This window comes from Gasterosteus aculeatus, chromosome X (genome assembly GCF_964276395.1).
Source record: "Gasterosteus aculeatus chromosome X, fGasAcu3.hap1.1, whole genome shotgun sequence".
In the NCBI taxonomy this organism is placed as follows: domain Eukaryota; kingdom Metazoa; phylum Chordata; class Actinopteri; order Perciformes; family Gasterosteidae; genus Gasterosteus; species Gasterosteus aculeatus.
In genome coordinates, this window is record NC_135698.1 from 18,543,579 (window position 1) to 18,570,588 (window position 27,010).

The 27,010-nt window shown below is 44.6% G+C and overlaps 1 protein-coding gene across 3 annotated transcripts; it reads right to left on the reverse strand.

The window, feature by feature from the left end:
• Positions 1–1,117: 1,117 nt before the first annotated feature.
• On the reverse strand, positions 1,118–22,229 carry ano3 (anoctamin 3). Of its 3 annotated transcripts, none has more exons than XM_040161738.2 (25): positions 22,009–22,229; positions 15,792–15,998; positions 13,923–14,053; positions 13,649–13,804; positions 13,451–13,551; positions 13,310–13,354; positions 10,496–10,630; positions 9,859–9,965; positions 9,101–9,156; positions 8,874–8,995; positions 8,040–8,174; positions 7,811–7,907; positions 7,109–7,169; positions 5,227–5,309; positions 4,953–5,093; positions 4,458–4,622; positions 4,236–4,272; positions 4,018–4,129; positions 3,702–3,759; positions 3,411–3,508; positions 2,988–3,142; positions 2,753–2,905; positions 2,102–2,252; positions 1,836–2,025; positions 1,118–1,362 (listed from the first exon to the last, which is right to left on the reverse strand). In XM_040161738.2, exons 1-25 carry the CDS (start codon positions 22,052–22,054, stop codon positions 1,180–1,182), a joined length of 2,925 nt encoding a protein of 974 aa, XP_040017672.1. In that variant the 5' UTR covers positions 22,055–22,229; the 3' UTR covers positions 1,118–1,179. The 3 variants fall into 3 exon arrangements, with proteins under 3 accessions (XP_040017672.1, XP_040017674.1, XP_077939451.1); XM_040161740.2 differs by having other exon boundaries at positions 13,923–14,050; positions 22,009–22,203; XM_078083325.1 differs by having other exon boundaries at positions 21,937–22,072.
• Between the last annotated feature and the right edge of the window lie 4,781 nt (positions 22,230–27,010).

Genomic DNA, 27,010 nt, shown 5'->3' on the forward strand with positions numbered 1-27,010 from the left:
ATTGTTCAGGAAGGGAGTCACATTTCGACGAATAACGTGTTTCCGAGCAATTAGCTGAGACCCGAGTAGGTAGTGTGGTGGGACTCACGTCCAAAACAAATCCTTACCGGAGAGAGTTCAGAGAGTTTACACATCACACAAAAAGACGGCCGGAGAGCACATTTCTTGCACTGGGAAACAGCACGTGCAGCACAGACAGGCACACGTGACGTCGGTGACACAATTGTGATGCGCACAACTGTAGGCACAATCAAATCTCACTAAGTTCAATTTCCTTCAACTCAAGAAAGCCAAGCTCAGCAGTTAGCACAAACAGAGGTTGAGACACAGCTCACAGCGAGTACAGACACACATGAACCAGGCATCAAGACGGGGGCTTTGTCTATCAAAAGGTACAAAACAATATTACCATGCACTTGGTATAACGTCTTAAGAGATCTCTTTGTCAAATGTCCCGAAGGGATGTTTACATCCTCCACAATGATGCTGTTGTTTTTTGTTCTACTTCTTTATTTCTCGCTGCAAATACTAATCAGCATGCTTTAAGGGCGATGTACAGTCGCTTTGCAAGAACGGTGTCCATTGTATTTGGTAGCCACATCAGCGGAATCTCTTTTACAGCAAGAAACGCTTAGTGCCAGTAGCGCCGTCACAGAAAATGAGAAAACGACGGCCATGCTGCGAGCTGCACTAAACAGAGTCAAAGCGGAGCGCTAGCTGCCACACAGAAGGAGTGCAGGACGGGGGCCAAAAGTGAACAGTGGTGAGCTGCAGCCCTTCATCTGCATAGTAAACATTACAATTGCACAGGTCCCCCCCCCCCCCCCCCCCCCCGACCCCCCCCAACACAGTGAAGCCATGACACAGCACAGACCCAAGGGCATCCTGCCGGGTGAAGCCAGGTGGGGCGTAGCGGCTTAGGGGGGGGGGCGGGGGAGGGTCAGAGCCACGAAACCAGGAGCATCTGCAATGCTGGACGAGAAGCAGATGGCGAGGGGACGGTCTGGTGCAGAGCCGGACGCCAGGTTTGGGGGAGGATCTGGTTACCGAAAGAGGGTGTCTTTGGTGTACAGAATCAGCCGAGCGAAGCTAGAGTCTCAAAGCTAGAATACATCAACAAGCAGGGGAGGAGGGGGGAGGTGGGGGTGGGGGGGGGGTGGGGGGGACGAGGGGTAGAAGCTAAGGCCACTCATGGTGATAACGCCGTCCGTTCTTCTTTCTCTCCTTCTGCAGGTGCTCCAGTTCGGCTTCGTACATCATCTCCTGCATCAGGTACTTCTCCCTCCTCATACGGTCGCAGAGATCCTTAGGCATGTCGGGAATGAGGTACGCTATGAAGGACTTGATGCCATACACCAGGTGCTGAGGGAAGCGTTAATCCCGTATGAGTTAACTTCCACAGATCTACACTTTATTTGCCAGTATTTGCCGCCCCGTGCAATAAAGAGGCAGTCAGTGCACCGCGACAAGGAACTTTATGTGCCCTGTATGTATGTTTTACAGGTGCAGGTTATGCACGTTTTTATGCAAATTATTGCAAAGGGCAGCAATGTAGGGGGGAATCTCTTGTCAACTTTCTAAGGAAAGAAGAAGAAAAATAGTGCCATTCTTTGGTTGGACCACCATGTATTTATGGGATTAATTTAGTGTTTTTTTTGTGGAATTCTTCAACCACCTTTAGGAGCCAGATTCAATCAAAACATGTAATTCATGTAAGTTAATCCAGTGAGGTTTTACTCAATCAAGGACAGATACATACATCATTAAAAGCAAAAACAAATAAGAATCTTCAAATAATTTCACGGACTTTCGAAAACACACACAAAAGGAATTACCTCAAAGACAATGATGAAGGCCAGTCGTGCAGCCAGGACGTGCCAGAACTGCAGGGTGAATTCGTACGGCCCGGAGCTCCAGGGCGGCGCTCTGTAGTCTCTGTACCTGCAGTACCTGAACTGGCTGTCGTTTTTCATCTCCTTAATGTCAAACACTGACAGGCTGCTGTTCATGTAGCCTTGCAAACACCTGAGCAGGAGATAGGAGAACATTTCAAATCTCTACCGGATACATCTACGGCGTACACATTATGTTAAGTGCTTACTCATCGTCGTGGTGGTATCCCTTGTCCCTGCAGGGGCCATATTTAAAGGCGTAAACAAAGCGGGGGATGTAGTCTGAGGTGATGGCGATGACGAAGGCGTTGGTGATGACTGCCAGCACGCCGATGCCCTCGAGAATCCCATGCCAGATACCTGAAGGACAAATCACAGGAGAATTAGCAGCTCGCTCTACTTTCGATCTTTTGGGACTTTTCCTTCATCGTGCGTCATTTACTTCTCGTCAGTTAATTATTTACCAAAATACCTCTGAGACAGTGTGAATATATGTATGATCCACACATATTAGCATAAACCAAAAAGAAGAAGAAGAAACTACAAAAAATGGATGTGTTCATTACAGCTGAAAATGTTTCAGGCTGGATTGTTCCGTTGATTACACACAAGAAGCATTTGGCCATACATCATATGTTGGCTGGTGGGAGGTATTTGTGATCATATGGGGAGAGGTGCAGCATATGGTGGTACAGACGCAGAGGACACGGGAACAGATCCATCTCCATAGGAAGGATAATGGAAAATGCCCCCCATTATGTGTTACTGTGATCTGTACAAGTGAAGCAGCAGTCACAGGGTGAAGGATACAGAGGGGGCGCGGGGGGGGGGAGAGGGGGGCAGCCGAAGATCCCACTGACCTATATCAGTGGCTCGGGCCGGCATGGGTCTCCTCCACTGAGTGACAAACTTGTAGGCGTCAAGACGAATCTCGATAATGTTGTTGAGGAGAGCGAGCAGAGGAGCCAGCGGGAACGCCGCGACAAAGATGGTGGTGAAGCCAAACTGGAGAACTGCAGAGAACGTGCATACTTTAAATGTATTTACCTTCCCTCTTTGACCAACATAACACTCAAATGGAATGCAATGTTTCACCCATTTCCAGGTATTCGTCCACCAGTCCATGGGCGTTCATGGGCTGCAGATTCCAGTCTTTGTCCCACTGCGGAAGCTGGGCTTTATTCTCCACATTCGGCCCACCACCACCTCTTTTTTTCATCTTCCTGCGAGACCACCAGTTCTGCAGCAAACTGAGAACGTAGCAAGCAGCTAACTGTCAACTCAAAGCAATTATTTCTGACAATGAACGGAGCACAGCAGGAAACCTTTTACTAAGCCCCATACAAGAGGATTGAGGCAGTTCTGGAGGATAAATGCTTTTTTTCTTATGCTAATCAGCGAAAAACGACAAACAATGCAAAAGATTCATGCCAATCACATCAATTTACAGCATTAAGTAATCATTTGACATTTTTAGTATTTCATAGAGAAGGAATGCTTATACAAAACGTTACTCACGGATAACCAAGCTCCATGAAGTTGTTCCAGATTTGTTTGAAGAACATGATGACTCCCATTTGCAGGCACAGGTCAATCAAACAGCCACTCGGGTGACACTGAGAAGTTTTAAATAACAAAACTGTAAATATCCACAATTCATAGTAAATCAATTAGCGTACAGTGTAAGACATTTCTTGATCATCAAATTATTAATCCCACTTAATATTTGGGAGATAAATTGGGCGACGATTTTAAACACAACGGAAGGCAATAATGAGCTCATTTACGAGGATGTATAATTGCACTCACCTCCTCCAATCTCCATCGATTAAAGAGTTTATTGTATTTTCCAGGCCGGCCAGCAAATCTGAACAGATTGACATTGGAAACATTAGCTGTGAAAGTTAATCAGAGAAAAACTAATCAATTCTGAGCTGAAAAGGAGAAAATGGACACTTAAGGTGCAAATTATGTCCGATACACTACAGCTTGGTTAACGAGGTTCAAAACAGAACTATACAGTGAGGAGGGAAAGGAAAGAAATCTTGGCAGAGGTCATGACACAACAATCGCTCATTAAATGAACTGTAAACAGGAAGTGTAGAGTTCACGGCAGGCGGCCTACCTTCCAAGAAAGAAAGCGATGTAAAATGTGGAGCTGTTCAAATTTACAAACTGGAACAGGAACATCTTCAGAGAAAAGCTGTTCTCCCACTCAGAGTCTGTCCGTGGATGCTCTGAGGAGGGGGCAAACACGGGTTGTTTGGGGTGGACAAGGTTCAATGCTACGAAGTCAACAAATCAGGATGCTGCAGGTGAACGCGGCGCGTGAACATCGCTCACCTAAATTTGTCAGCAGATAGGCCACCTTTTCATACACCTGGTAAGACGATAGTACTCATCAGCATCAACGGGGAAATGGTTGATGAGGAGAATGATCACGAAAAGAGAGACAAACAGGTATCTCAGCAAAGAACAAAGTTCAAAGTAAATATTTCATGAAACATTTATATATAAAACAGAATATATGTGAACGTGCCAGATGATGCTCGTCCAGACACCCACCACGTTGAGAGACATGATGATCATGAAGTTGATGCAGACGCCGGTGCCAGAGGTGGCGAACTGCCAGTTCTTCTTCACAAAATACCAGTTTAAGGAAGCAAACTTCTCCATCGCGATGAGACGGAAAACCACCACGGCAAACACTGCCGTCAGAACGAGGGAAATCTGAGCCGACGACGGACAGGAAGGAAGCATAAAGCACAGGATGTTAAATGCCTGTGGAAGGTTTTTTTTTGTTCTGATCTCATCTTATAATGAACTAAAGGGAAACGTATTAACTATTCAGGTAAACAAAAGTCAACGGGATACATAAACCATCACAAAGGACAAATGTACTATTTCCTCTAAGTACTGTTTTCATCCAGCAGGGGGAGATGCTGTGCCGCTGCACATTACAGCCCTCCAAAAGGTGGCACACACCAAAGAAATGAAGGGGGATCTTGCCCTGAGGCAGAATCCCAAAAGGGGAGATTATTCAAAGATCAAAGGGTTTACCATGAAGAATATTCCGGACACAGACACCATGAGCCGGCTGAGTTTGTCTGAAAAGGGCTGGAACGGCTCGGGCTTGCCAGAGATGGGGTTAACTCTCTCCACCCTGGAGTACTTGGCTTCAAACTGAGGCCTCAGCTCCTCCTGATTCACGACACAAAATCCAGCATGAGCCACAGGGCTTTTTATAGCAGGTGATCCGGGTCAAGTTTTAAAGATGTGGTGCGAGAACTTAAAAAAACGTGTGAAATTCATTTTGAGGATGTTGCTTACGTACCTCCTCCTCCTCCCAATCAATGAGATCCCAGTCATAAGTCAGTTCTGCTCTCCTCCTTTTCCAGAACTCCAGGAATACCGTGGCTGCAGAGGGGATCAGGAATCAATCGCGTTATCGATCAACTTTCATGTGTAACACACAGTATGATTGAACAAACATGTGACTGCACAGCCCGACACCCCATTGTGGCCAGATAGTCACGTGCGTGGCTCATTATTCAAACTGGTTACAGAGACCGCCTAGTTCCAGTGGAGACATTAAGGAAGCAGCAACAGCAAACAGGCTTTACTTGTACAATGCTTCACCCCAAAGGCGTGTCTTTGTCAGGCGAACTCCATTCTGTGTTAAAAGAATTCACTCCGGAGGCGCTGCTTCCTTTGTGTCTGACTCTATTGGGACTCGAGCTGCACACTAAACCATCTTTTTATACATTGCATATGCATAAAAAGGGCTTTTATAAATGCTGAATGGCTTCAGAGGTCCAATGTGTGTAAAAATGCGTCCTAGTAACATCAGCGCACAGTTCCAGTTCCGGACGGACCTCAATGGGACAGAACGGTGCAATCATGTGAGATCTGTGATAAACGGCACACCGTAACATTATACTTCTGACTTGCGCTTTTGGAAATCTTCACTAGATGTGCATAGTACTGACATGTGTGATATTGGAGGAGGGAAGAATGTATCATGAAAACTGACATGAGTATTCAAACTGTGCTGTGCAGCCTGAACACAGCCTTTAGTTTTCACTTAGGTGATTAATCAATGAACAAAAAATACTAATTTTTACAACTATTTTAATCACAGAATCACTTTGAAAGAAACATACGTCTCCAATGCTTGGTTAAAATAACGGAAATTATTTTTCATATTTAACAGCAAACTGAATATTTTATGGTTTTAGACTGTTGGTCAGACAAAACAAGCGATTACAGAAAATCATCTACAGATGAATAAGTGCCATTACATTCTATATTTGTTATTTGTTAATATATTTAAAGCAAAACTAAATGGTTGCAGTACAAAAGACACATTCAGAAGTTTAATATAGCTCGACCCACTTTTGTTTTAAGAGAAAAAAGCAGCTTTCTCAGATGCCTCCATTGGGCCCCCTGGGCAAACCATTTTTCATCTTTATCTTGCACACACACACACACACGCACACACACACACACACACACACACACACACACACACACGCACACACACACACACACAGCGAAGCACAGCAGACCTGGACTGCACCCGCTCAGTGTCGCAGTACACTTACTTTTGTTCCACATTGCCAAAAGTCAGAGCTGCAGACCTCAGTGGGTGAGGCTGGCTGGACGTCCCCCTGCTAACATCATTTAGCCCACACTCAACGCAACGGGCCGCGTATTCCCTCTGGGCACAGGTGCTTATTCACCATGCTGGCAGATGGATGAATCTTTGCCAGGCGCCGCTACATTACACAGATATTGTAGCCGCTAGAACCTCAGCCTCATTATACTGCTATCATAGTGCAATTCCGCAACGCTGACAGCTGCCCCCCCCCCCCCCCCCCCGCCCCCCCGAGACATGTTAAATTATCTGACTAATTACATCAAGACGGCACTGGGAGAGTATGTGAAGACGCTCAAGAAGTCAATCCGACCGAGGGTTTATTCGATGACTAATGTGTTATTAGAGAACTATGAGCTTCGGTATTTGCACTGCAGTGTTTACTGTGTTGTTTTGTCGGCTGAAAAGATTTATGTGTTTGAGTGTGAGCACCGACGCGCTGTTGTATGAATAGATTTGAATTCCACAAGGGTTTGTATCCAGTGAAGCACAAGAGTACCGCAACAAGTGTTCCCAAAAAGTGACAAAAAATGCAAAAAAACAAACAGCCTCTACTTACCCCAAATAGCCATGAAGATGGCAAAGAACACAGTGCCGCCGTTATCAAAGAGATGGGTCACCTAGAAGCACAACAGCACATGAAGGGCTGCGCTGACAAACCCGACATTTTACCTTCACATTTGAAAGATTTTCAGCTGACATGGATTTCACATTTTGACAGCTCCAGCTCACAAAGAGTTTAGTGAGAATATCGTGTCTCCATGATAGATGTAGTACAGGAGCAACGGGAAGAGGCATTGAGAGACGTGTTACATTTCGTTAATGCCACATGAACAGCTTCTACGATTACTTGTAATACCTAAACAGACAATGTGGCAGAAGCACTGCAAAGTACAACTTAAACCAATATGCTGCTGCAGTAAAATGCCCTTGAATTGTAATTCCTTTAATGTAAAACACATAAATATAAAATAATGACTGCAGTCACTTAAACACAGCGAGGCTTAGTATTAAACGCTGGTATGAGCATCTTGACTGAAAAAGTGGGATCAATTCATCCCTAAAATCCCCGACACTGACAAATGACATGATCGCTATGCAATATCAAAGTGGACTTTACACAAATGTTAAACCAAAACATTGCCAAAACGTAGTTTCATTCCATGTTAAAATACAATATTTTTATCGCTACAATTTTTAAACCTAGAAATGTTTGTAACACAGAGACTGACGGGCTCGCGAACACCAGAACTGCACTGACCTTTGCGTAGACGCAACTGTCACTGAGCTTCCACGGCTCACAGGTGTCCTCACACATAGGACACATGATGGTGGTGTTGGCTTCACAAATCTCTTTACTGGTAAAACAACGCATCAGGAAGGCGACAATCAAGAACATTTACACGTTTTAAACCCCCGACATTCTGCGTTGTACAAATCAAGGGAGCGTTTGCTTCTCGCGTGTTGTGCGGTGGACCGCGAGAACTGACCTGACTTGGCTGGAGTCCATAGTGAAGAGGCCGTAGAGGAAGACAAAGACGCCGACCAGGGCGGCAGGGATCAGCATGCCGGTGTACCAGCCCAACCACGCAAAGTACAGACCAATTTTCTCACCAAAGTACCGCCTGGGAGTCAGAGGGAGAGACAGCGGGCGTCTGTGTTGAGTGTTTCCCGACCGCGCTCACTAGTGTACCAGCCTGACGGAGAGAGGGGCTGCTGGCCTGACACATAGTAACGCAGAATAATTTTATCTGCCTCCCAAATCACAGTTGTCGGGGCGCCCTTGAGCAAGACAATTATTCCACAACAGCTCCAGCTCAGTGGCAATTAGCTGTATCAGGCAGCTCCCAAGTGTTTATTCAGCGCGGCCGATGGAAAAATGAGGAGATCACAACACACAGGGGTGAAAAAACACTTTTCCTGAGGTGCATGTTGTGAGAATGGAAGTAGTTCTATTAGCTCACGGTGCTAACAGCGTCAGTTACAACAGTCCAGCACCGCGCGATGCGAGTGCATGTGGGTAAAGCGTGCCGAGCCAGGCCGAGCCAGCCTAACCATGGATAACAACACAAAGAGACATGACTCCACTATCCTACATAACAACTAGCAGTTTGTTTGCCATATTAATATTACTCATTCGTTATTAATGCTCTGAATGTCGTATACTTCTATCGACACAAGAAGCTATTCCGGCAGCAGACTGTGATTAAATGTCTGGATATCTTTAAAGGCCTCCGTGTCCATGTTCCATGTAAAAAGAAGATGGAAAAGGGCTGGAGCTGATGTCCGTGTCCAACAACAGGTCATGGTGCAGTGCTGATTACCTGATCAGGTCCAGAGGCTGGTATTTATACCAGATGCCCCAGCGGGCCCAGCGCTCATAGAGAAGATGCCTGTGGTTCTGGGCGCCGTGCGTCTTGATTGGGTGTCTGCTCTTGTAACCCCCCTGATGAGATAACGAGAAGGGAACTCTTGATTGCAGAACGTATTTCACAGTCTGACAATTTGCAAATCCTAACAGCTATTTAAACACAACTAGAAATCTTCTCACCTCGTGAGGAGGAAATGCAGCCTCATATGTGTTGTTGCCCAATAAGCGGTTGATACCTGCAGTGGAATGAGCGGTGTCACGTTAAAGCAGCAACAAAAGCAAAAGAACGGCACGTTAAGAATTCAGTAGCAGTCATGACTCAGACCAGTGGGATGTTCATTCACTCATTTTTACACAGTCATAACAATTTAGTGCATTACGTAACTGACAAGCTGCATCATACAAGCCTATTTGAGGCTTACACCACTCGAGTTCGATTTTGAAATAACTGAACTGAACACTTCTGCTGGAACATAATCACTTGGTGTCAAATTAATCCGATGTATAAACTGACGGCACATATTTGACTGTATGAGGATGAAATGTTTCAAAGGACAATCGTGCATTAATTTGCATTGTCATCCCCTGACTACACAAGCAGGGAGGGGTGGATTTGAAAAGGATTTTCCACTCTTGTGGCGGAGCTGATCTTATAAAATATTAATGTGAAATCCGTCATAGCCCTTCAAAGGCCAAACGTTAATCAGCAAAACAAGTATGTGGCAGTCAGACAACATAGTACATGTGTCCCAAAAATCCCAAAACAACAACTGGAACGATAGGAAAGGGACGACAGCTCAGCGGGAGCTCACATTTTAATCATCCCACAGAAACCCGCCAAAACAAAGGCATAAGTCTGCTGACCCTTAAGTGACACTGACTCTTATGTGACACTTGTTGTTTAGTAGGTGAGGAGCAGGAGGAGACAGCAGCCTTACCCATCTTAGATTTCCCCTCCTCGTACTTGGTGCGCTGCAGCACATGATGAACTATTCTGCTTCTGGTGGAATTGGAGAAGAAGGTCCCTCTATTGTTGATAGTGAAGCTGGAAATGAACGGCACACTCCTTCAGTTATACGTCAGGTAACAACCAACATGAAGCCGTCACAGCTTTTGATGCCAGCTGAGCCCATAAAGGATACGGAGCTCCTTAAAACTCTATCTGTGGCGTTAGGTAAGTGTTCAAACCGGGTTCTTTCCAAAACAGAAACAAGCGAAGGAAAAATGGAAACGATTCGTCGACAAATGCGATTAGAGGATGCCTTTCATCAAAGTTGTATTAAACTGAAAAAAAAGAAGATTCATGAGAATCTGCTGCTGTATTTTGATATTTTATTCATGATTAGCTCGTCTTTAATCGCTCTGACTGAAAGTTGTTAAATATACAAGGCGGCTAGTTTCTACATTGCACATCGAGAGCCCAGGACGTAAATGGGTGTGATGGATGAGAGGGGCACGGCGGACACAGAGTAGTTCGAGTATCATCTAACACGCCTGGTTGAGATGCTGCCATTATGTGATCATGTGCGACAGATACCGTGACGGCCTGATTGACTGAGTGCACGTCCTCCTTACTGATGCATGCGGGCTCTGCTGAAGGGGGCTGTGTAGCAGTCGGTTTCCTCCAGGTCAGGCAAGGCCTCTTTGTCCAATTTCATGGGATTTCTGGGAAGCCAGCTTTTTATCTGACGGCATCTCAGATGAAATCTGCTGCGCGGACGTGAAGAGCAAACGGGATTAATGACACACATTGACATGCAGATTGTTTCCTTTGATGTAAAAGCGATCGACAACCTTTTCCCTGCTAACATCCCAGAAAAATCCATATTAAAAGACAATTCCCCTTTTTTAAGACCAGTTTAAGTTTGGAGGCATGCAATGATTTCCTACGTTGTATTGCCCTTTAATGTCATTGTCACAGTCCGTCTCTGCGTCCCTACTTTCCAGCCGCCTCTCCAATTCCCCAAATAAGTAGAGAAAAGAAAAAGGAGCCAGCAGCCATGTGAGGGTTTACATTTGATCTCTAATCTCATCTTTAACCGCTTATCCGGGGTCGGGTTGTCCGGGGGCAACAGCTCCATCAGGGGACCCACAACTTTCCTTTCCCGCCTACATCGACCTGCTCCGAGGGTTAAAGGGCACTGTGAAATCAAACCAGCTCACAATAATCGAAACTTTTCTTCAATCCGTTTACGTCAAAATATTTAATCAATTTATATACTGAGCAAGTAAGTAATTCAAAACTATTTACAATATTACCAACTTAAAAGTTTACTATTTAGGCATACAGCTTCCAAAGAAATCCATCCACTCCTTTATAAGGTCGGGTGATCACAAAAGTCAGTAAGATCCATCTGCTGCATTATCGTGTTTGTAAAATGTTCAGCAATTCATCCAGTTTTGTCTGAAACGACGCAGAGGAAAAACCTGCAGACCAACATTAACATCAGCTGAACATCAGTCGGCTGCGTAATATTTTCCCACCGTTTCTCCAGATTTGCTGGACAGGTGTGATTTGTCAGGCTCCTTCTCTGGATTAAATAAATACAAATGGGAATTCTGGGTGAAAAGAGGGAGCACTTTATGAACATGTTCTGTATAGAAATAAATGATATGAACCCAGGAAGCTGTTCCCGCCCACACGCCGCCCATTTGTTCAGCTTTGCGGGGACGTGAGTTAGTGACGGACCATTAGTAGACACATAAAGCCCATTTCTCTTTTTAGGACAGCGATTTAGTGACTGCAGGAGCTGCTCCTCATTGTTCACAATGACTAAGACCACTCTCACGAAAGCGCTCTGTTCTCAGTCGGACAGATGGACGAGGGATTCTTTGTCTGCTCGGCGTGTCATCCAAGCACGACCATGAAAATAAACTGCATTATAATAAAAGATTATGTATGTCAAGGGGAAATGATCTTAGCAATATCCTCCATGTTGTCAACGGCTTTAACCTTTGTACTCCATAGTTTATTAGTGATAAATAGTTTATTGATAGAGGATATTAATCTGCATGCGTATCAGTATCAGTCAATGAGCTCAAAACTGAAAACATGACTCACGCCATGTTTTCAGTTCAATGGATGAAAAGCAGGAGTCCTTTTAGAACAGTAATACCCAAACTGACTGACTGTTGCCTAATCACAGCTTTACAAAAGCTTAAGATGACAAATAAAAATTATGTTTGTGGCTCAAACATAATTTCTCATAACAGGAGTAAAGATGACAAATTCATCAACTAGGAGTTAAAAGCCACGCAAAATATGGTTTCAAGTCAAAGACATTTCTCTAGTAGAGTAAATATTGATGACTGAATAAGCAAGACTTTCTTAGATTTGTATTTAGAATTTTGAAGTCATGAACTGCGTGTGGGTGTTTTTTGACCAGATTTGATCGACGAAGGCCGAAAGAAACAAAAGTCATGTGACCTTAAACTTAAATATTGGTGGATCCTAATTGGTGCATGGAAGTATGACATCACCTCCTCCCAACCGAGTCCTGCCCATTTCAAACTAGTGAGAAGAGCGAAAAGCAAAACAAAAATGTAAATGATTTTTGTGAACTGCTTAAAAATACTATGCTCATGTCATCAGGCCACGCAGGCCTTAAAAGCCAAATGTAATTTTGAATTTAAAAAAAAAGGAAATAAATGCATATATGTTATTTTAATGAAGGTTCGTTCATACAAAAGATGCTGATACAAACTTCTTTCCTTGATTTGTGGTTTGACTGTTTCCATCTTCCATCCATAAGAGATGGAGATTCAGAGTCCTGTGCAGAGCTTGGTAAACTCTTGAACATCACATCAAAGTGCGTCTCTCTAAAAATAGTATGCTAATCAGCCCGTGCAGCTCCATTTATTTGACTGAAAGTTGACACGTTTTTCATAGAAAAGCACCGTCAATGTTACTGTGTTGTATTCTTAACAATGAGCCCGACTTGCAGGATGCTGTGCTTTTTTTTTTAAAGGTTGGAAAGTTTAATTAATCAAGACAATTTGCTTAAATTGTGCAACAGTCAACTGCACTTAATTACAGATTTATTTTTAGCCCTTGCAACCATTTCGATTAGTGCTGCTTTTCAGTGTTTCCCTGGGGTTCAAATGAAAAATATAATCCCTCTATACATACGGTTTATTTACTGATGGTCTGTGTAAAAGGTTCATCAACCCAGGATTAATTAATGCCCACGCAGTTGGTTCAATAAGGACAATGACTGTTCGGGTTGAATATCTTCTACAGCTGGGGATGGCGTCCCGAGTATTGAAAGCTCTCATCACGACTCCAGCCGCGCTGCCACTCACGTCATTCATTAGAGGCACTGAAGCATCCAGCTTCCTGCCCCCGCAGAGCAACACAGAAAAATGATCCTTTACTCTAGATGTACTCACCTGCCCAAGGTTTTGCTCTTCCAGTCCGTAAAATAACATTTTTTCCTTAACAGATAAAAGTAAAAAAAATACACATTAACACGACTGGATGAAATGGCCAGCGGCTAAAAAAGAACATTATTTTTCTCCATGTGCAGTTACCTAAAAGGCATTCGGATGTTCATCTGCTCTGCATACTTGCAAAGCGTATCCCAAGGAGCGTGCACCTTGACAAACATGATGTCGTTGTTCGTCAACGACGGCTTTCAGGAGAAACAGAAACAGGTGTTTGAGAACTAAATGAAATGAGAGAATCAAGGAAATGAAAGTCTTCCAGAACCAAACAATGTTTTTCCTCACCTCCTTCTCCAGCATTAGACCCTCAGCGCGTAGATTCTTCTCAAAGGTGCACCTCTTTTCCACCTGTGGACTGGACTTCTTGTAAACGAGAATGTAGTCGATGCGCTTCCTCCCTTCTCGGAAGAACAGCCCAGAGGACCGAGCTGGATTCTTTCTCTGTAGACGCAATGTTTCTTTGTTTAATTGTGCAGAACACAACCTGCTGATGTCTGGAGCTTCTCGTTGATCCAATAAATTCAGTCCAACGGTATGAACAGTAATAATTGCGTGTTACCTGAATGGAATTCGGGCGGGCCTCTGATCTAACGCGGGTAACGGGCTTTTGGAGCGGGAAGGTCTCCTCTGCCCTCGTTTCGCACGGAGTCACCTCCGACTCCTCCACGTACTGATCCTTCCCATCGTCTGCTGCACGAAGAAACAGCAGGACGGAAAGACGCTTATTGAACTGGTAACCCCCCAAAGTGTATATCCTATCAGCAACCCGGTTAAGTCAACATTTTTCTTAATTCAGTTGCAGACGTCAAAATAAGAGCACAAAGTGAGTTCAATGTGGACGCCTCAATGCAATTAAACGGAACCACGGCCCGATGCGAAAGAGGGTCAATCCTGGCTGAATTTGACTTTCTTCCAACTGATGTGCGCAAGTAAAATGAACGTTTTCTCAACACACATTGTGAGGCAAGACACGAACGCGTAATACACCCAGAAATCCTTTTCTAGACGCTCAGTGTTTGAAGAAGTATTAACGAGTAACACAACATATGAAGGCTTTTCTGTGTAGAATGTCAGAAGTGTCCCAATCCATCTCACTATCATGCATGACATAGTTTACACCCTATAGCTGAATGCCGATGTATCATTTCACGCCACAGCACATGTCATGTGTGAGCGGTTGGCTCACTTCTCCAGTCCAGGGTAATTTACAGTAAATAAGCTTATTTGTACAGTTGAACGGTCCTCACGGTGCTGTGCTGAAATCCAGTGTAAGAGTTTCTTGGGATTTCTTTTAAATCACAGAAGCACCAAGATCGACTCAACAAAGATTAACAGCTTAATTTAGTCGAGACTCAATGTGTTGTATTGCGCGTTAGCACATTATCGGGTCTCGGACAGAGACAATTTAGTTTAAATGCTAAATCAATAGCTGGGCCGTTTGTTTTTTTCCTTTAGTTTTATTTGAATATATATATATATATTCCCTGCTCCAAGCTGGGAGGATGAGAAAGCCGTCTTATATTCTGTCTATTAGAACAGCTAAAGTGTCATCAAAGCAAGAATATCTCACCACAAATAATACAGGAAATCTGAACTAATGATATAACACGATTGCATCCAGTAGAACGTCGTACAATATCAGAAGTGCACAGCTTTGGTCCGGAATGTCCAGACGTTAATGTTAATTTGCGTCACACTGACAGCACACCGAATTTCCTTTCCAGTTTAAGGTGCAGAGCAACATAATAAAAGGCTGCAGTAAAACAGATTTTCTCTGTAGCAGGAACGTACCCAGCTTATTTAAAGCAATCGAGCACATCTATCGCTGCACACAGGTGGGAAGCATGGTTGGTCCGCCTGCATTCTCTCCTTCTGTCTGCACCGGCTTTGGGCCAAACTTGTTCCTCAGATGTCCAGTTTCAGCACAAAAGAGCCACTATTCATCGAAATGGCAAAACCTCACCTTGTGCTGCCTCATTTGCATTAAACTACATCTCCCCTCTCACTTGTGCACGCTCCACTCACCAGGAGAAGACCAAGGGGTTGGGCCAAGAGCGTCTCAAGGTCATGAAAACACCAACATACCCCCATTCTTTCTCCCTGCCTGTGAAAGTGCACCAGACGCGGGTGGCTGTGTTTTCTAAATCCTCTGCAGCATCATCACAATCGGCTACATCAGTACTGTGCACGCGCCTTAAATGTCACCAACTATACGGCAATCTGTGTTGCAAACCAACTCTGTCACTGTTGAGCACGACAACAATACAGTCCGTGCAGAGTACTGAGGGAATAATGAAACATACACACACAGTTTGATAAACAGTTTGCAGCACAGGCATGACGCTTATTTCTCTTTCTTCGGTGAACATAGTAGAAGATCGCTGTTTTGAAACCACATCATGAAAAATGTCCTCTTCCTAAAACTGACCTGACTGCGGCGGGAGGAGGCTGCAGGAGTTGCTGATGCTCTGACTCAGACCCTGGACTTCGGCTTTGGGCTCCGGCGTCAGAGGCACAGACAGGAAGTGGTTGAGGTTGATTGGATGAGTCTGACTCTGGGCCAGGCACGGCAGGCTGCGGCGAGACGGCTTCAGGCTCTTCTCCTTTAGGATCTCGCTGATGCTGGTGTGCATGCCTGAGGACGACAGGCGCGGGAGAGTCTCAATTTCTGACTTATTTATTCATTGACATCGTGTCGATTTGTTCAGATAAATGTCTTTAGTTATGTTTAAGCATAGATACATTAAATTTTTACCTGTATTGGTTATTGTCTCATCACTTTCATTACATAAAACATTGTATCTCGCAAAACGTAACTAACGAGTCAACAAAAGAAAATGACGTGGTAAAGAATTGTAAGCAGAAGGGGGGAAAATGAATTGTAACGAGACTTATTCAAGATCGAATGCATGAACTGAGAGAGTGTTCATGCATTCCAAGTGTGAAGAGAGTGAAATCCCTTCAGTCATTAACTGGTCCATCCTTTTATGGGGATAATGTGGGTGATAATGTGCCTTAAAACCGGCAACACTCCTCCGCCATCAGCACACAGCTCAATATCGCAAGAAAAGGCTGCATTATGCTGCAACCAGCTCCACAAAGGTACACGTAGTAACAGCATTATGCCTTCCCGTTCATATGGGATTTGTTAATCAATGCCAGCAGAGGTGAACGTCAACGTTATTTCAGCAGTAAAAACCGATTGTTGAATTAATTCGGCGGCGCTTTGACGATGTGCTGCAACAAGGAACTCTGAGGTTAACAACAACATGAACGTCCAGTGTTTGGAGGTCATTGTAGCCGACCTTCACAGCACGCAGCGTGAAATGATGGCGCTCTTTCAAATGGGAAAAGTGACTTAGTGTCATCGCCACTGAGGAATTCTCCCCCTGTGACCTCCCCCCTCCTGGGGGTCCGTGCAATAACTCACTCTCACGACAATGATAGCGATGGGGGCCCGTTAAAGATGTGAGCATGAGGGGCTCAGGGGACCCACTGGTACTGATGTGTATTTTATTACCTGTGCAGCCCCACGGATGTGAAATGAATGAGAGTGGTGAGCTGCAGCCAAGAGCTACACAACACGTTACAGAGGAAAGGAAAATGTTGATGCGTAATATAAATTTAGCCCGCAGCTGGATTTCCCTCCACTCCGGTGACAGATTTGTAAAAATGACTTGAATTAGAAGTCTTCTGAATATAAAAAGTACAATAATGCAGAACAAAATTGAGAGAGGGGCAAACATTAAATGAATCAATCTCTCTTCGTAAGAAAGTTAATTTAATCTCGGGTCACCAACAAAGCTTTACTCCCCAGTACCGTAATCATTTCTACTCAGTGTGCAAGTCTTCAGTCCCCCTTCGTCGGATTTCATAAATCAATCACTTTTATTGAGTTTAGTATTTCAAATACGGAGCTGCGGGCTGTCAAGCTCTCATAAGAGAGTCACATTGTTTCCGTTACATCTGCAGAGATTCTTCGGGCCCAGTGAGCAAGGTTTGTTTCTCCCAGCAACAAGATGCTTTATGCAAACATTTACGTTTATGACTGGCTGGCAAATCCTCACAAGCTTTCACTCAGGAGGCAAGAAGCATAAAGTGCAATCGTTTCACGGAGTCTGCGTCGCCTCTCCACACAGTTCACATCCTTATTTAATACATCGTCGCACTTTCACTCCATTATGCTGATCGATAGAAAGAGAGCGGCTGCTGTGTAGATCAAAGGGTACGTTTAGTGGACGCTGGCCGGTCCAGATGATCCAAACAGCCTCGGATGATACGGAGGAGCAGAGCTAATGGGCCTGTAAGGCTGAGGCTGTCTGATTTTAAAATAGACCCGCGAGTTGGACAGAGTTGCTGTTGTGTGAAAATGCTTCCATAAAAATGGCAGACCAGGCGTGGCTACAAAAGAAAACATGTAATCAAATCTCTTATATTTATTTATTATCTCTATAATAATGGTTATCTGAAAATAATTGCCCTGTTGCAAAGCTTAAGCTTAGTTTTTTTTTCTGGTGCCGGCAGACACCGACCTCTGTCCTACAGCCCGAGCAGCTGTGCAGCACATTCGGACTTTGTGTGAGTCTACATAAATATATAAAGGGTTCATCTAATGCGAAATCCTGTGTTTAATCTCGCCGTGCACGGGCTAAAACTGGTTTATCGGGAGAAAGTTAATCCTGTGTGCGTTTGTGCGCGTGCGTGTTTGCGTGCCAGTTGGTGTGTGAGTCTGTGGGCCGATACCGAGTCCTGCACTGAGGGCAAGGACACAGCGGAGGAATGAACAAATACAAAAGAGGCCGCTCAAGAGGCTGTGGAGGAAAAAACAAAATAACACCTGGGTTTTTTTTTATGGACCAGCGTGACACGGGGACACGACGACAATCCTCCCACAAATGCCCACTCGAGCTCATCTGAGGGGGAGCTGGACGAGACTCAAACAAGGTCGTGTTCTGGGCTTTGGATCTGTCCCGTGCAGCTGCCCCATGCTGCTACAACAGATTAAGAGGCTTTTTGGTCGGTTGTGCATGTGTTTTATATACCATTGTGGAATGGCAGAATACTTATCTACGTATCAGAGGAAACAAAAGACATGTTAAAACACCGTCCATTATGTCTGCCAAAAAAATAAGAACGTTACTTTTGCTTTTAGTCGTCTGTCCACGACGAGACTCAAGCAGAGACTTAAGAATGAACACATTATCTGCAAGGAGGCAGCGAGCAGAGAATTCAGGTCACTGGGCTGTTCCTCCCATCATGCATCTGTCTTCCCTTGTTCTATACTCTCAATAATTCATCCATGTTCAGGCCATAACACGCTCGGGAACTCTTTGCATCAGGACTTTTTCAAGCACAGCAAACATTATTATGACTACTTTAACTCCCTTTAGAGTCGGGATCACCGCTATAAAAGTAAGTGTCACAATCACACGAGGAGCAGGTCCAAAACACTGCTGCAGTGCGTTTATATCGCCGATCGCACGGAGGCCGCTTCTCCTTCAGAAACCTTCGGCCAGCAATAAGAGAGTGTGTCCCCCCCCCCCCCCCCCCCCTCCGCTTGGCACCATGTCAGAGAACACAGGCCAAGACGAGTTCACAGGGGGGGGGGTACTGAGAACGGCGTCATTACCAGCCGCTGAGAATCAGCTCTTATGTTGCACGGCGAGTACAATCCTCCTCAACATAATAACAACCCTCAAACTTACTGTGAAGCCTTTTCAAAAGCACCACCTGCAGATTTCACAGAGAATGTTAAGAATCAATGCATTTCTATTTAAAAAAGTAATTTGACATAAGCCTTCATGTCACAAAAATGCTTATTGAGTTGAAACTCATTGATTCTATAAGATATTGATTTGAACACCAAGCCTCAAGAGGTCATTTTAACACAATGAAGACAAACATTTCACCAGATCCATAAAACCGTTTAGTATTTCGTAGTTTTGTTTTTTTATAACACTGAATCCCAGTGGATGGAATTATGACTTTTGGACAACGAACCAAAGAACAAAAAAAAGCTCATCATTTGCTTCACATTCTCCGTTTCCGAGTCCTCGTTGCCCGTGAACACACCTCTGAGCGGCAGGCCCCGTTTGGCCTCGGTTTAAACCGTTCAGGACCTTATTATACAATCTTGGCATCATTGGAGCGGATTAAACATCTTCCTTCCCTCACACGATCCCTTTATTAGCCCCGCCCCCTCAACGTCACACCATCTTTTTATGGCCCCTGATTGCTTGTTATTTCTACTACATCACAGGATTTTTCGCAAAGCCTCTGCCGCGTCCCCCGCGGACACCCCTCATCAGGGACGGCACATAATCTATACTCTGTTCATTAGATAGTAGCCAGCTTAAAAAAGGTCACGGCGGAGATCGAACTGCAGAATAACTTTGGGCTCCAGCAGAACTTCTGGCCGTGTTGTTGCTATAACCTAGCAACAACACAACTATTTAAAGACTGTGAAAGTGTTGAAGCTGGTAGCTGTAAGACAAACACATGCAGAACAAGACGGCCTCTTTGTTTTGTCTACTTGGCACGCCACAATTTACACTCTCACACACACACACACACACACACACACTCGATCAACTTCAATAGAGTGTATGTGAGCCTAATATTCTACAGCAGACTAAATAACAGATGATACTGTATGTAATCTGCCCAAATCTGGACGGGAAGGAATGTTTGCATCTATGAAACCATCTGCCTGCTTGCATAAGAGGACAGGTGGTCCGCTTAGGACGGTGCAACCAAAGGTTTATACATGAACACATAAACACACACAAGTTAAAAAAGCGTGCTCTGTAACAGAGGACCGGACTCTCAGTCCTGCAGCCACCGACAAACAAACACACTTTTATTGAAATAGTGTCCGTGTGGAACATGGGCTGGATGTGGTTTCATAGCAAATATTCTCAAAAAAAAAGTTGGTTTTTGACACTGTGTTATATTAACATATTCATTTCATTATCAATCAGTCTGCCAATTAACATTTTGAAAAGTCAATGTTTTTTTTTGGCATATGAAACCCAACAAAACATGAGAATGTCCTGCACAATATGAACGAAGGACTGAAACAGTGTAAAGACCATACTTATTATTGTCATTGACCTACTATCACGTGACATCAAGAAAAGAACAAATGCGGTCATTGCTGATTGGTTTTATCATTTCGAAATGGGGGGTTTGTGAGCCTCCCTCTTCGCCTCCGATGGAACTTAGGTGCACTTAGCAGTCACTGAAATATTGAGCGGGCCCTCAAGTCCTGGTCAGATTTCTACATAGCTGTGATACCATGAAGGGGTTTCCTCAAGGCCGGGAGGAGTTCCACGCCGAGACGTCACTGGATAACGTTAACGTTAGAGAGAAAGAAAGAACGAATCACAAGTCGTGTGATTAAACTAAGTCCAAAACAACCACAATCTGAGAATGTCATGATGGATTAAAACAAAGTGTATCGTCAGTGTGCGTATTCTCCCTCAGTTCACTGAGAACCAGCAAAGAGACACGACATAAGCTAACTCCTTATTCAGCAGGGCGTCCCCTCACTGGGGGGGGAGGTCTCCAGGTGCTCCTCTTATCAGAACCCAGGGGACGGACCCGTTCATCCTCACGGGGCCTCAACTGAAGGTCAACTTTCCACATTTATGAGCCTGTGGCGTGAAAACAAGAAGATTGTCCACCGTTTCTCTGCATTTAGAGAGAACCAGCGCATGAATAATTAACAAAGCATTAAGGAAAGTCCTACTTTAAGCCCTAATTTAAAATAAATATCGCTGCTGCAGTGTAATCAAGGATGAAGGAAGGACGCGGATGGATGACATGATGAAGCATTTCATTATAGCTCTGAAGAAATTGCCATCGATGATGCTTCTCTCCCCGTCCACTTTGATACGAAACGCCGTCCGGTGAGAGACACGAACGAGTCGGACGGACACCAACTTGGTTCCTTTCACAAGTTGCAGAGTGACCGGCGACTTCTAACAGTCGTTCGTCTCCATTACAGGCAGAGCCTGAGTGCGGCTATTCTTGGCAAGCTTCTTCTCCTCCAGCAAGAACCATCCCGCCCGCTGCAGCTTCGTGTTCCTCAAAGCTCATGCACAACAAAATGCAGTCAGTGCTTACACCCCTATAACCCCCCCCCCCCCCCCCCCCCCCCACGGCCCGGCCATGTGTCTGTGAGAGCTCTTCAGACCACTGCAAGTTCAAACGGAACAAGAAACCTTCCACAAATCTGCATTGTGTGTTTGTGGAGAAAGGTCGTGTCTCGTCTTTGTGCAGCATCAACACCCCCCCCCCCCCCACACACACACTGCGCTGTAACATACAAACTAACTATTCCTGAGCTAAAAAAAAAAAAAGAACGAAAAAAATGAAGCTAATTGCATTTACTTTAAATAACGGAGTGCGACGTTACATAAACCGGTGGACACGCGCGGTCCGTAAACAAGCTTCCCGGCGGGAGGACGCGGCCAGAACCCCCAACTCTGCGTCACACCGACCCCCCCCCCCACCACCCCTCCACCGGGGTGGACACCCGTCTCCAACTAACCGAAACAAAAAGTCAACACCTCTTTCGACAGAGCGGTTCTTTCCGACGCGGTACCGTTACCGGACGCGACGCGACCCGACGAGCCGCCGACCTTTCTGCTGCTTGAAGGACTGGATGGAGCCCGAGTGGTGCACCATCGCGACGCTCCGTCGCTCTCCGGCGGGATGTGAACTCCGTCTCACGAGCAGCGCACTGGCAGAACACGCGGGACGCGGTGCTGGTGCTGCTGTTGTTGGTGCTGGTGGTGGTGTTGGTGGTGGTGGTGGTGGTGCTGCTGGAGGGGACGCGTAGGTGTTCCCGCGGCGGCTCCCATCCTGCCAAACGATCTAGCGGACGATGCGCAAACCGCCAGCAACACCTGTCTAAGCTCCGCGCGCACCCCGCCCCCCCCGCGCGCACACACACACACACACACACACACAAACACACTCCTCCGCTCCCCGACCGACACCATCCGCGGCTGTTGTCATGGTGACGGGCAGTGAGGGAAGGTCCTGGGATGGACACGTCCCGTCCCGGTATGCAGACAGCGTGTTGCTGATCGATCAGTTTACCTTCACTGGCGTACAGAGCTTAGTATCATATAACACATAAACGATAATAATACATCAAATGGAAGATTATGTGTTCACATTTCACAACACACATTTCAGAATTTAAGAATCTTTGAAGTAAAACTATAAATTAAATTAAAGAAAAAGAAATACATAAAAACATGAAGGACTTTTCCTGAAAACATTGAACATAAAGTGAAAAAAATACCATTTGGCTGTGAGAATAACGCTGCCTGGGGGGGGGGGGGGGGAGGAGGGGGGGCTTGGGGTTCCCTCTCACAGAAGTTGCAGCACGTTGTGGAAACTGAGCAGGGTGTTAAAATGTCTGCAGGTGTTTAGTAGTAGAAACGGGTTACTCTGTCATCCTGACACTAACAGGAAAGTTTATTTTAGATATGAGGCAATATGATAGATGCAATATACACAACACAATACTTTTTTATTTAATTTAAAATATATATAAATATGACTTAAAAAACAGCTTTATATCTATATGACGCATTTCTCTCCCTTGTCACCTCTCTTTCACTTGTCAATATCTTTGTGTTTCTTTGTTCAATTTAACATCACAAAACGCCTCTTACTGTCAACGCAGAAGCATTACAGTATTATTAACCTCCTCATCACAGCCTCTGGGTCTTTAACTGCGTGTAGTATCGACCTAACAGAGATCTTAGTTCAGGCAAGGTCACGCTGCCACCTCAATGTCAACCACACAGATGTTACGGAGCAGCAGGGACCCATGGGAAGGGTTCCCTGCGCGGTTCGGGTTGTCTGCTGTGCCTTTGGAGGGCCACAAGAACGCCGGCTGCAGTTTTCGGTCTGTGCTCCTCACACTTTTATTGTTTCAATCTCTGTCTGCGCTGGCGTGCACCGGGGAGCCGTCTGGCATCTGTCATCTGTCATCTGTCATCATGCAAATACCAGCTGCTTTGTTGCTGCTCAGCACGCCTCTCCTCCCACTGCTCGGGTGTTTATTGAGGGCCGGGGGGCTGGAGGCTGGGGTCGTGCGTGCCAACCCATACAAGAATAACATTGCAACTGCGAGGCGAATGCATTTCTTCCAGCAGCGGTGATTGGTATAAATAAGTAAGCAGCTTTCATGAAGGTCAGCCCATTGAAAATGTGATCTCCTCTATTCCTGCCTGATAGTTTAAAAGATGTAGGTCAGATGATAGCGCTGCAGAGACAGGCAGGCTTTAGAGAAATGAAATACTGCCCCTTTGTGGGGGGAAAAGAGGACAGGCTGAGCAGTCGGTACCGTGCTGCAAAAACAACATCCTCTGTGCCTTATTCACCTCAAGCAATGCATTTGACTACATTTTGTGATTTTAGGTCTTCAGTTAGTTTTCAGCTTTGTTACCTGTGTGCGGCTTATCACAATGGCAATGGGCCACTTAGAAAATAAACGGAAATTAGAAATTAAATATTTCAGTCAGAGAAGAGGTCACGGGAAGGAAGATATTCAATCATATTCATAAACAGTCAAAGATGGACTTTCCATAATATCGACACACCCCTTGTTCCACAAGAGGGTTCAATGATTAATGAAGTTAACAAAGTTACAAAGTTCAGAGCACACAGTTTAGATGTCTAGATACTTAGTCTTCATTTTAAAATCCACACTCAACTAAATATTTTCATTATAAGTTATATCAACCTTTTCTTCAAGCAAATTAATAAACAAATCCCCAAATTAAATTAAATTGTTCAAACTTTTTCATTTGACAAAAAGTCTAAAAAAAAGATATTTAATGTAATAGAAAGACAAGCAGTGACTCTAAACATTCGAGAAGCTGCGGCCTGAAATCATTTGGTGGTTTTACTTGGTAGATGGATTTAATAATGAATTGATTGCCAACATGTTTTGCCACTTTAAATTGAATTATGGATTAATCACAAACTCAACATGGTCCGTTAATTCATTGAGGAATTAACGTAACGTCTCACAGTTGACCTGGTACTTTACACACATTAAGTACGCAGCAATGTCCCTACTAAGTGCGGGCAGATCTTAGATGGACGTTATTCATTCACAAGATCATCAGACAAAACTCACCGGAGAGTTGGTTGCTGTCCGTCTCCGTGTCTCCGGAGGGGAAGCTGTGGGCCAGCGAGGAGCTCCAGGACACAGAGCGGCTGATGGAGGTGGGATTGACCAGACCGCTCCTCTCCAGCAGAGGCAGGAACATACAGGTGTCCTGGTGACATGATCCTGCAAACACGCACACACACAAAACAGGATCAAAGTGGGAAATCCACAGTGCTAATGTCATGTTGTCAAAGTATTTCTGTTGGTTTTCAAGAAGGGCCTCCTGTCACAAGCACCGTGATCTTGGTCTTGGAACGGCATCAAAAAGATCAAATGAAAGAATTATCATTATCATTAAAATGTGTATATGATCACGGCAGTGCAGCGCTCTACTCTCTACCCTCTCGTATTACTGCGCTCATACATTTTTTAAACACATCTTTACTGTCAGACACTTGACACTGATGTGGAACACTAAGGCTAGTGGCTGTAACCAGCTGTGTAACTCACCGGATCGGCTCACACTTTGTTTGTATTGAAAGCGGCAGACAAAAAAAAGTAGCTGAATGCACATAATAAATGTATATTTAGTGATTTGAAATAAAGCCCCAGGGCCATTGTTTTGCAGTAATTGCATTATTATATAATGTGAAGGCTTCCACTCTTAAATAGGTCACTGGCTAGCTTAAACCAAGTTAGCATACAATAATGCACTTCAAATTTGTTTACAATCTTACGGTCTGCGCTCTGTGCCTCATGCATACATGAGGTACCATTAAGACGGAGAGGACTCGGGCCCCGCGGGCTGCACTCAAGGGTCCAAACCATGTGACTTACCAAACATCAGAATCACTTCATATCTCAGGAGTGATCATTGCTCCACAGGGTCAAAGGCAACGCCTCCCCTCAGCATCACGTCTCAACGGAGCCCATGAGAGAACAACGCGTGACTGACCAACATGCTGCTTTATGCCGTCATTGCAATGCTTTATTTTCTATGTGCACTGTTGACTTTGTGCACTACTACTAGGGGACTTGGTACCACAAACATGCAAGAATTAAGGGGGTTACATGGAGGAAAAAAAAAAAAAATATATATATATATATATATATATCATGTAATGATATTTGAGTGAATCCCAGAGTTGAGCTCAAACTGTTGAGATTAGTTTGACTTTTCATACAAATGTCCCTGGAAGTGCCCGGTCTATTGCAGACGTGTAGTCTGAGTGCAGTAACTGTCCTGAGGACGTCAAAATAATGGAGATAATAGATCGATTGATGAGCAGGTACTTCCTGCTTCAACATCCTGGCCCAATGATTATTTATTCAAACAAATACGTCACTTATTTCTTCTCTCGCTAAGAACTCATCAATGTATGATGAGATTTTGAAGAAAGTGTGAATCTAAATCGGAAAATATACAACAGGAGCCACATTGCATATCGGTAACCCCATACACATATATCTTTGACATATTGATAACTGTAGGAAATGGAACAATGTAATCAATATATGTTGACAAACACTTTGCAAAGTGGAAATATGCACAGCTGATATAATAATTGCATTTAGTTTGAGTGCAGCCAGGTGGACATCTTCTCCAGCAACTTGTTAATTGAATAAAAGGGGATCAGTATTTACCGCTTTAATACATATAAGCTAAAGGGCGTGTATTGGAGGGCATCAATACAGCAGTATTTCCATAACATGAAGGCTACTCCAACCTGGTCTGTGGGCCTAATGTCATTTAAACATCTTGCGTTAATCACATAAGGTCACTTAAAGGTCTCCTACACTTATTCGAAGTGTGAAGAATAAAATGTTCTTCCAGCAGAACAAAATGCTGAAATGCCTCAGTGCAATGCATGTGAAAGTTTCATTTATTTAAAATAAGGGTTATGACTTCCAGCAGATTCTACTGGACCTGCAAATCCCACAAACATCACGGAGAGCCTCACAAAGGTAAATGACTGACAAACTTGTGGTAGCTATTTACCGGAACTGTTTAGACCGAATCTTTGGCAGCAAGACGCCGAATATTATTTTTTGAATGTACAAATTAGTATTTTCCTCCTTTTCTTCCCGGAAAGTTCACATGAAACTCTTCTATTCGTCCAACAGGAACGCTCTCTGCTTAAGACAAGTCACTGGCCTCATCGTACATTACTCACTACTGACGACTGACCCAAACACCTGGTGTAAGGCTACACAAACCGAAGGATTCAAACCTCTTCCAGACTCCTCATAACCTTTACAATGACATGAATTGATACACTAACAAAGCCACCGCGCCTCAATCCGCTCCCCCTCTCAAGAGTCCCTGCACACCACTGAACATCCTCCACACGGCTCTACACAGATGGAAACACCGTCCTATTAGCTGTGCGGACATAACCACAGTTGGGGCATACTTATGTTTTCCCGCAGCAGTGAGGATTTAGAGCAGCTAATAAAAGCCACAGCATCCATGTAATACATTAAACTGACTCCCCACTCACTGCCCC

Bases quoted from the DNA above. Each gene is read 5' to 3' on its own strand.
- ano3 (XM_040161738.2), bottom strand. From the start codon at position 22,054: ATGGTGCACCACTCGGGCTCCATCCAGTCCTTCAAGCAGCAGAAAG. The intron at 5,310-7,108 runs GTAAGTAGAGGC...TCCCCTCTGCAG, and splicing joins CATCTTCATGGCTATTTGGG to CCACGGTATTCCTGGAGTTC. The intron at 3,509-3,701 runs GTGAGTGCAATT...AAAACTTCTCAG, and splicing joins ATCGATGGAGATTGGAGGAG to TGTCACCCGAGTGGCTGTTT.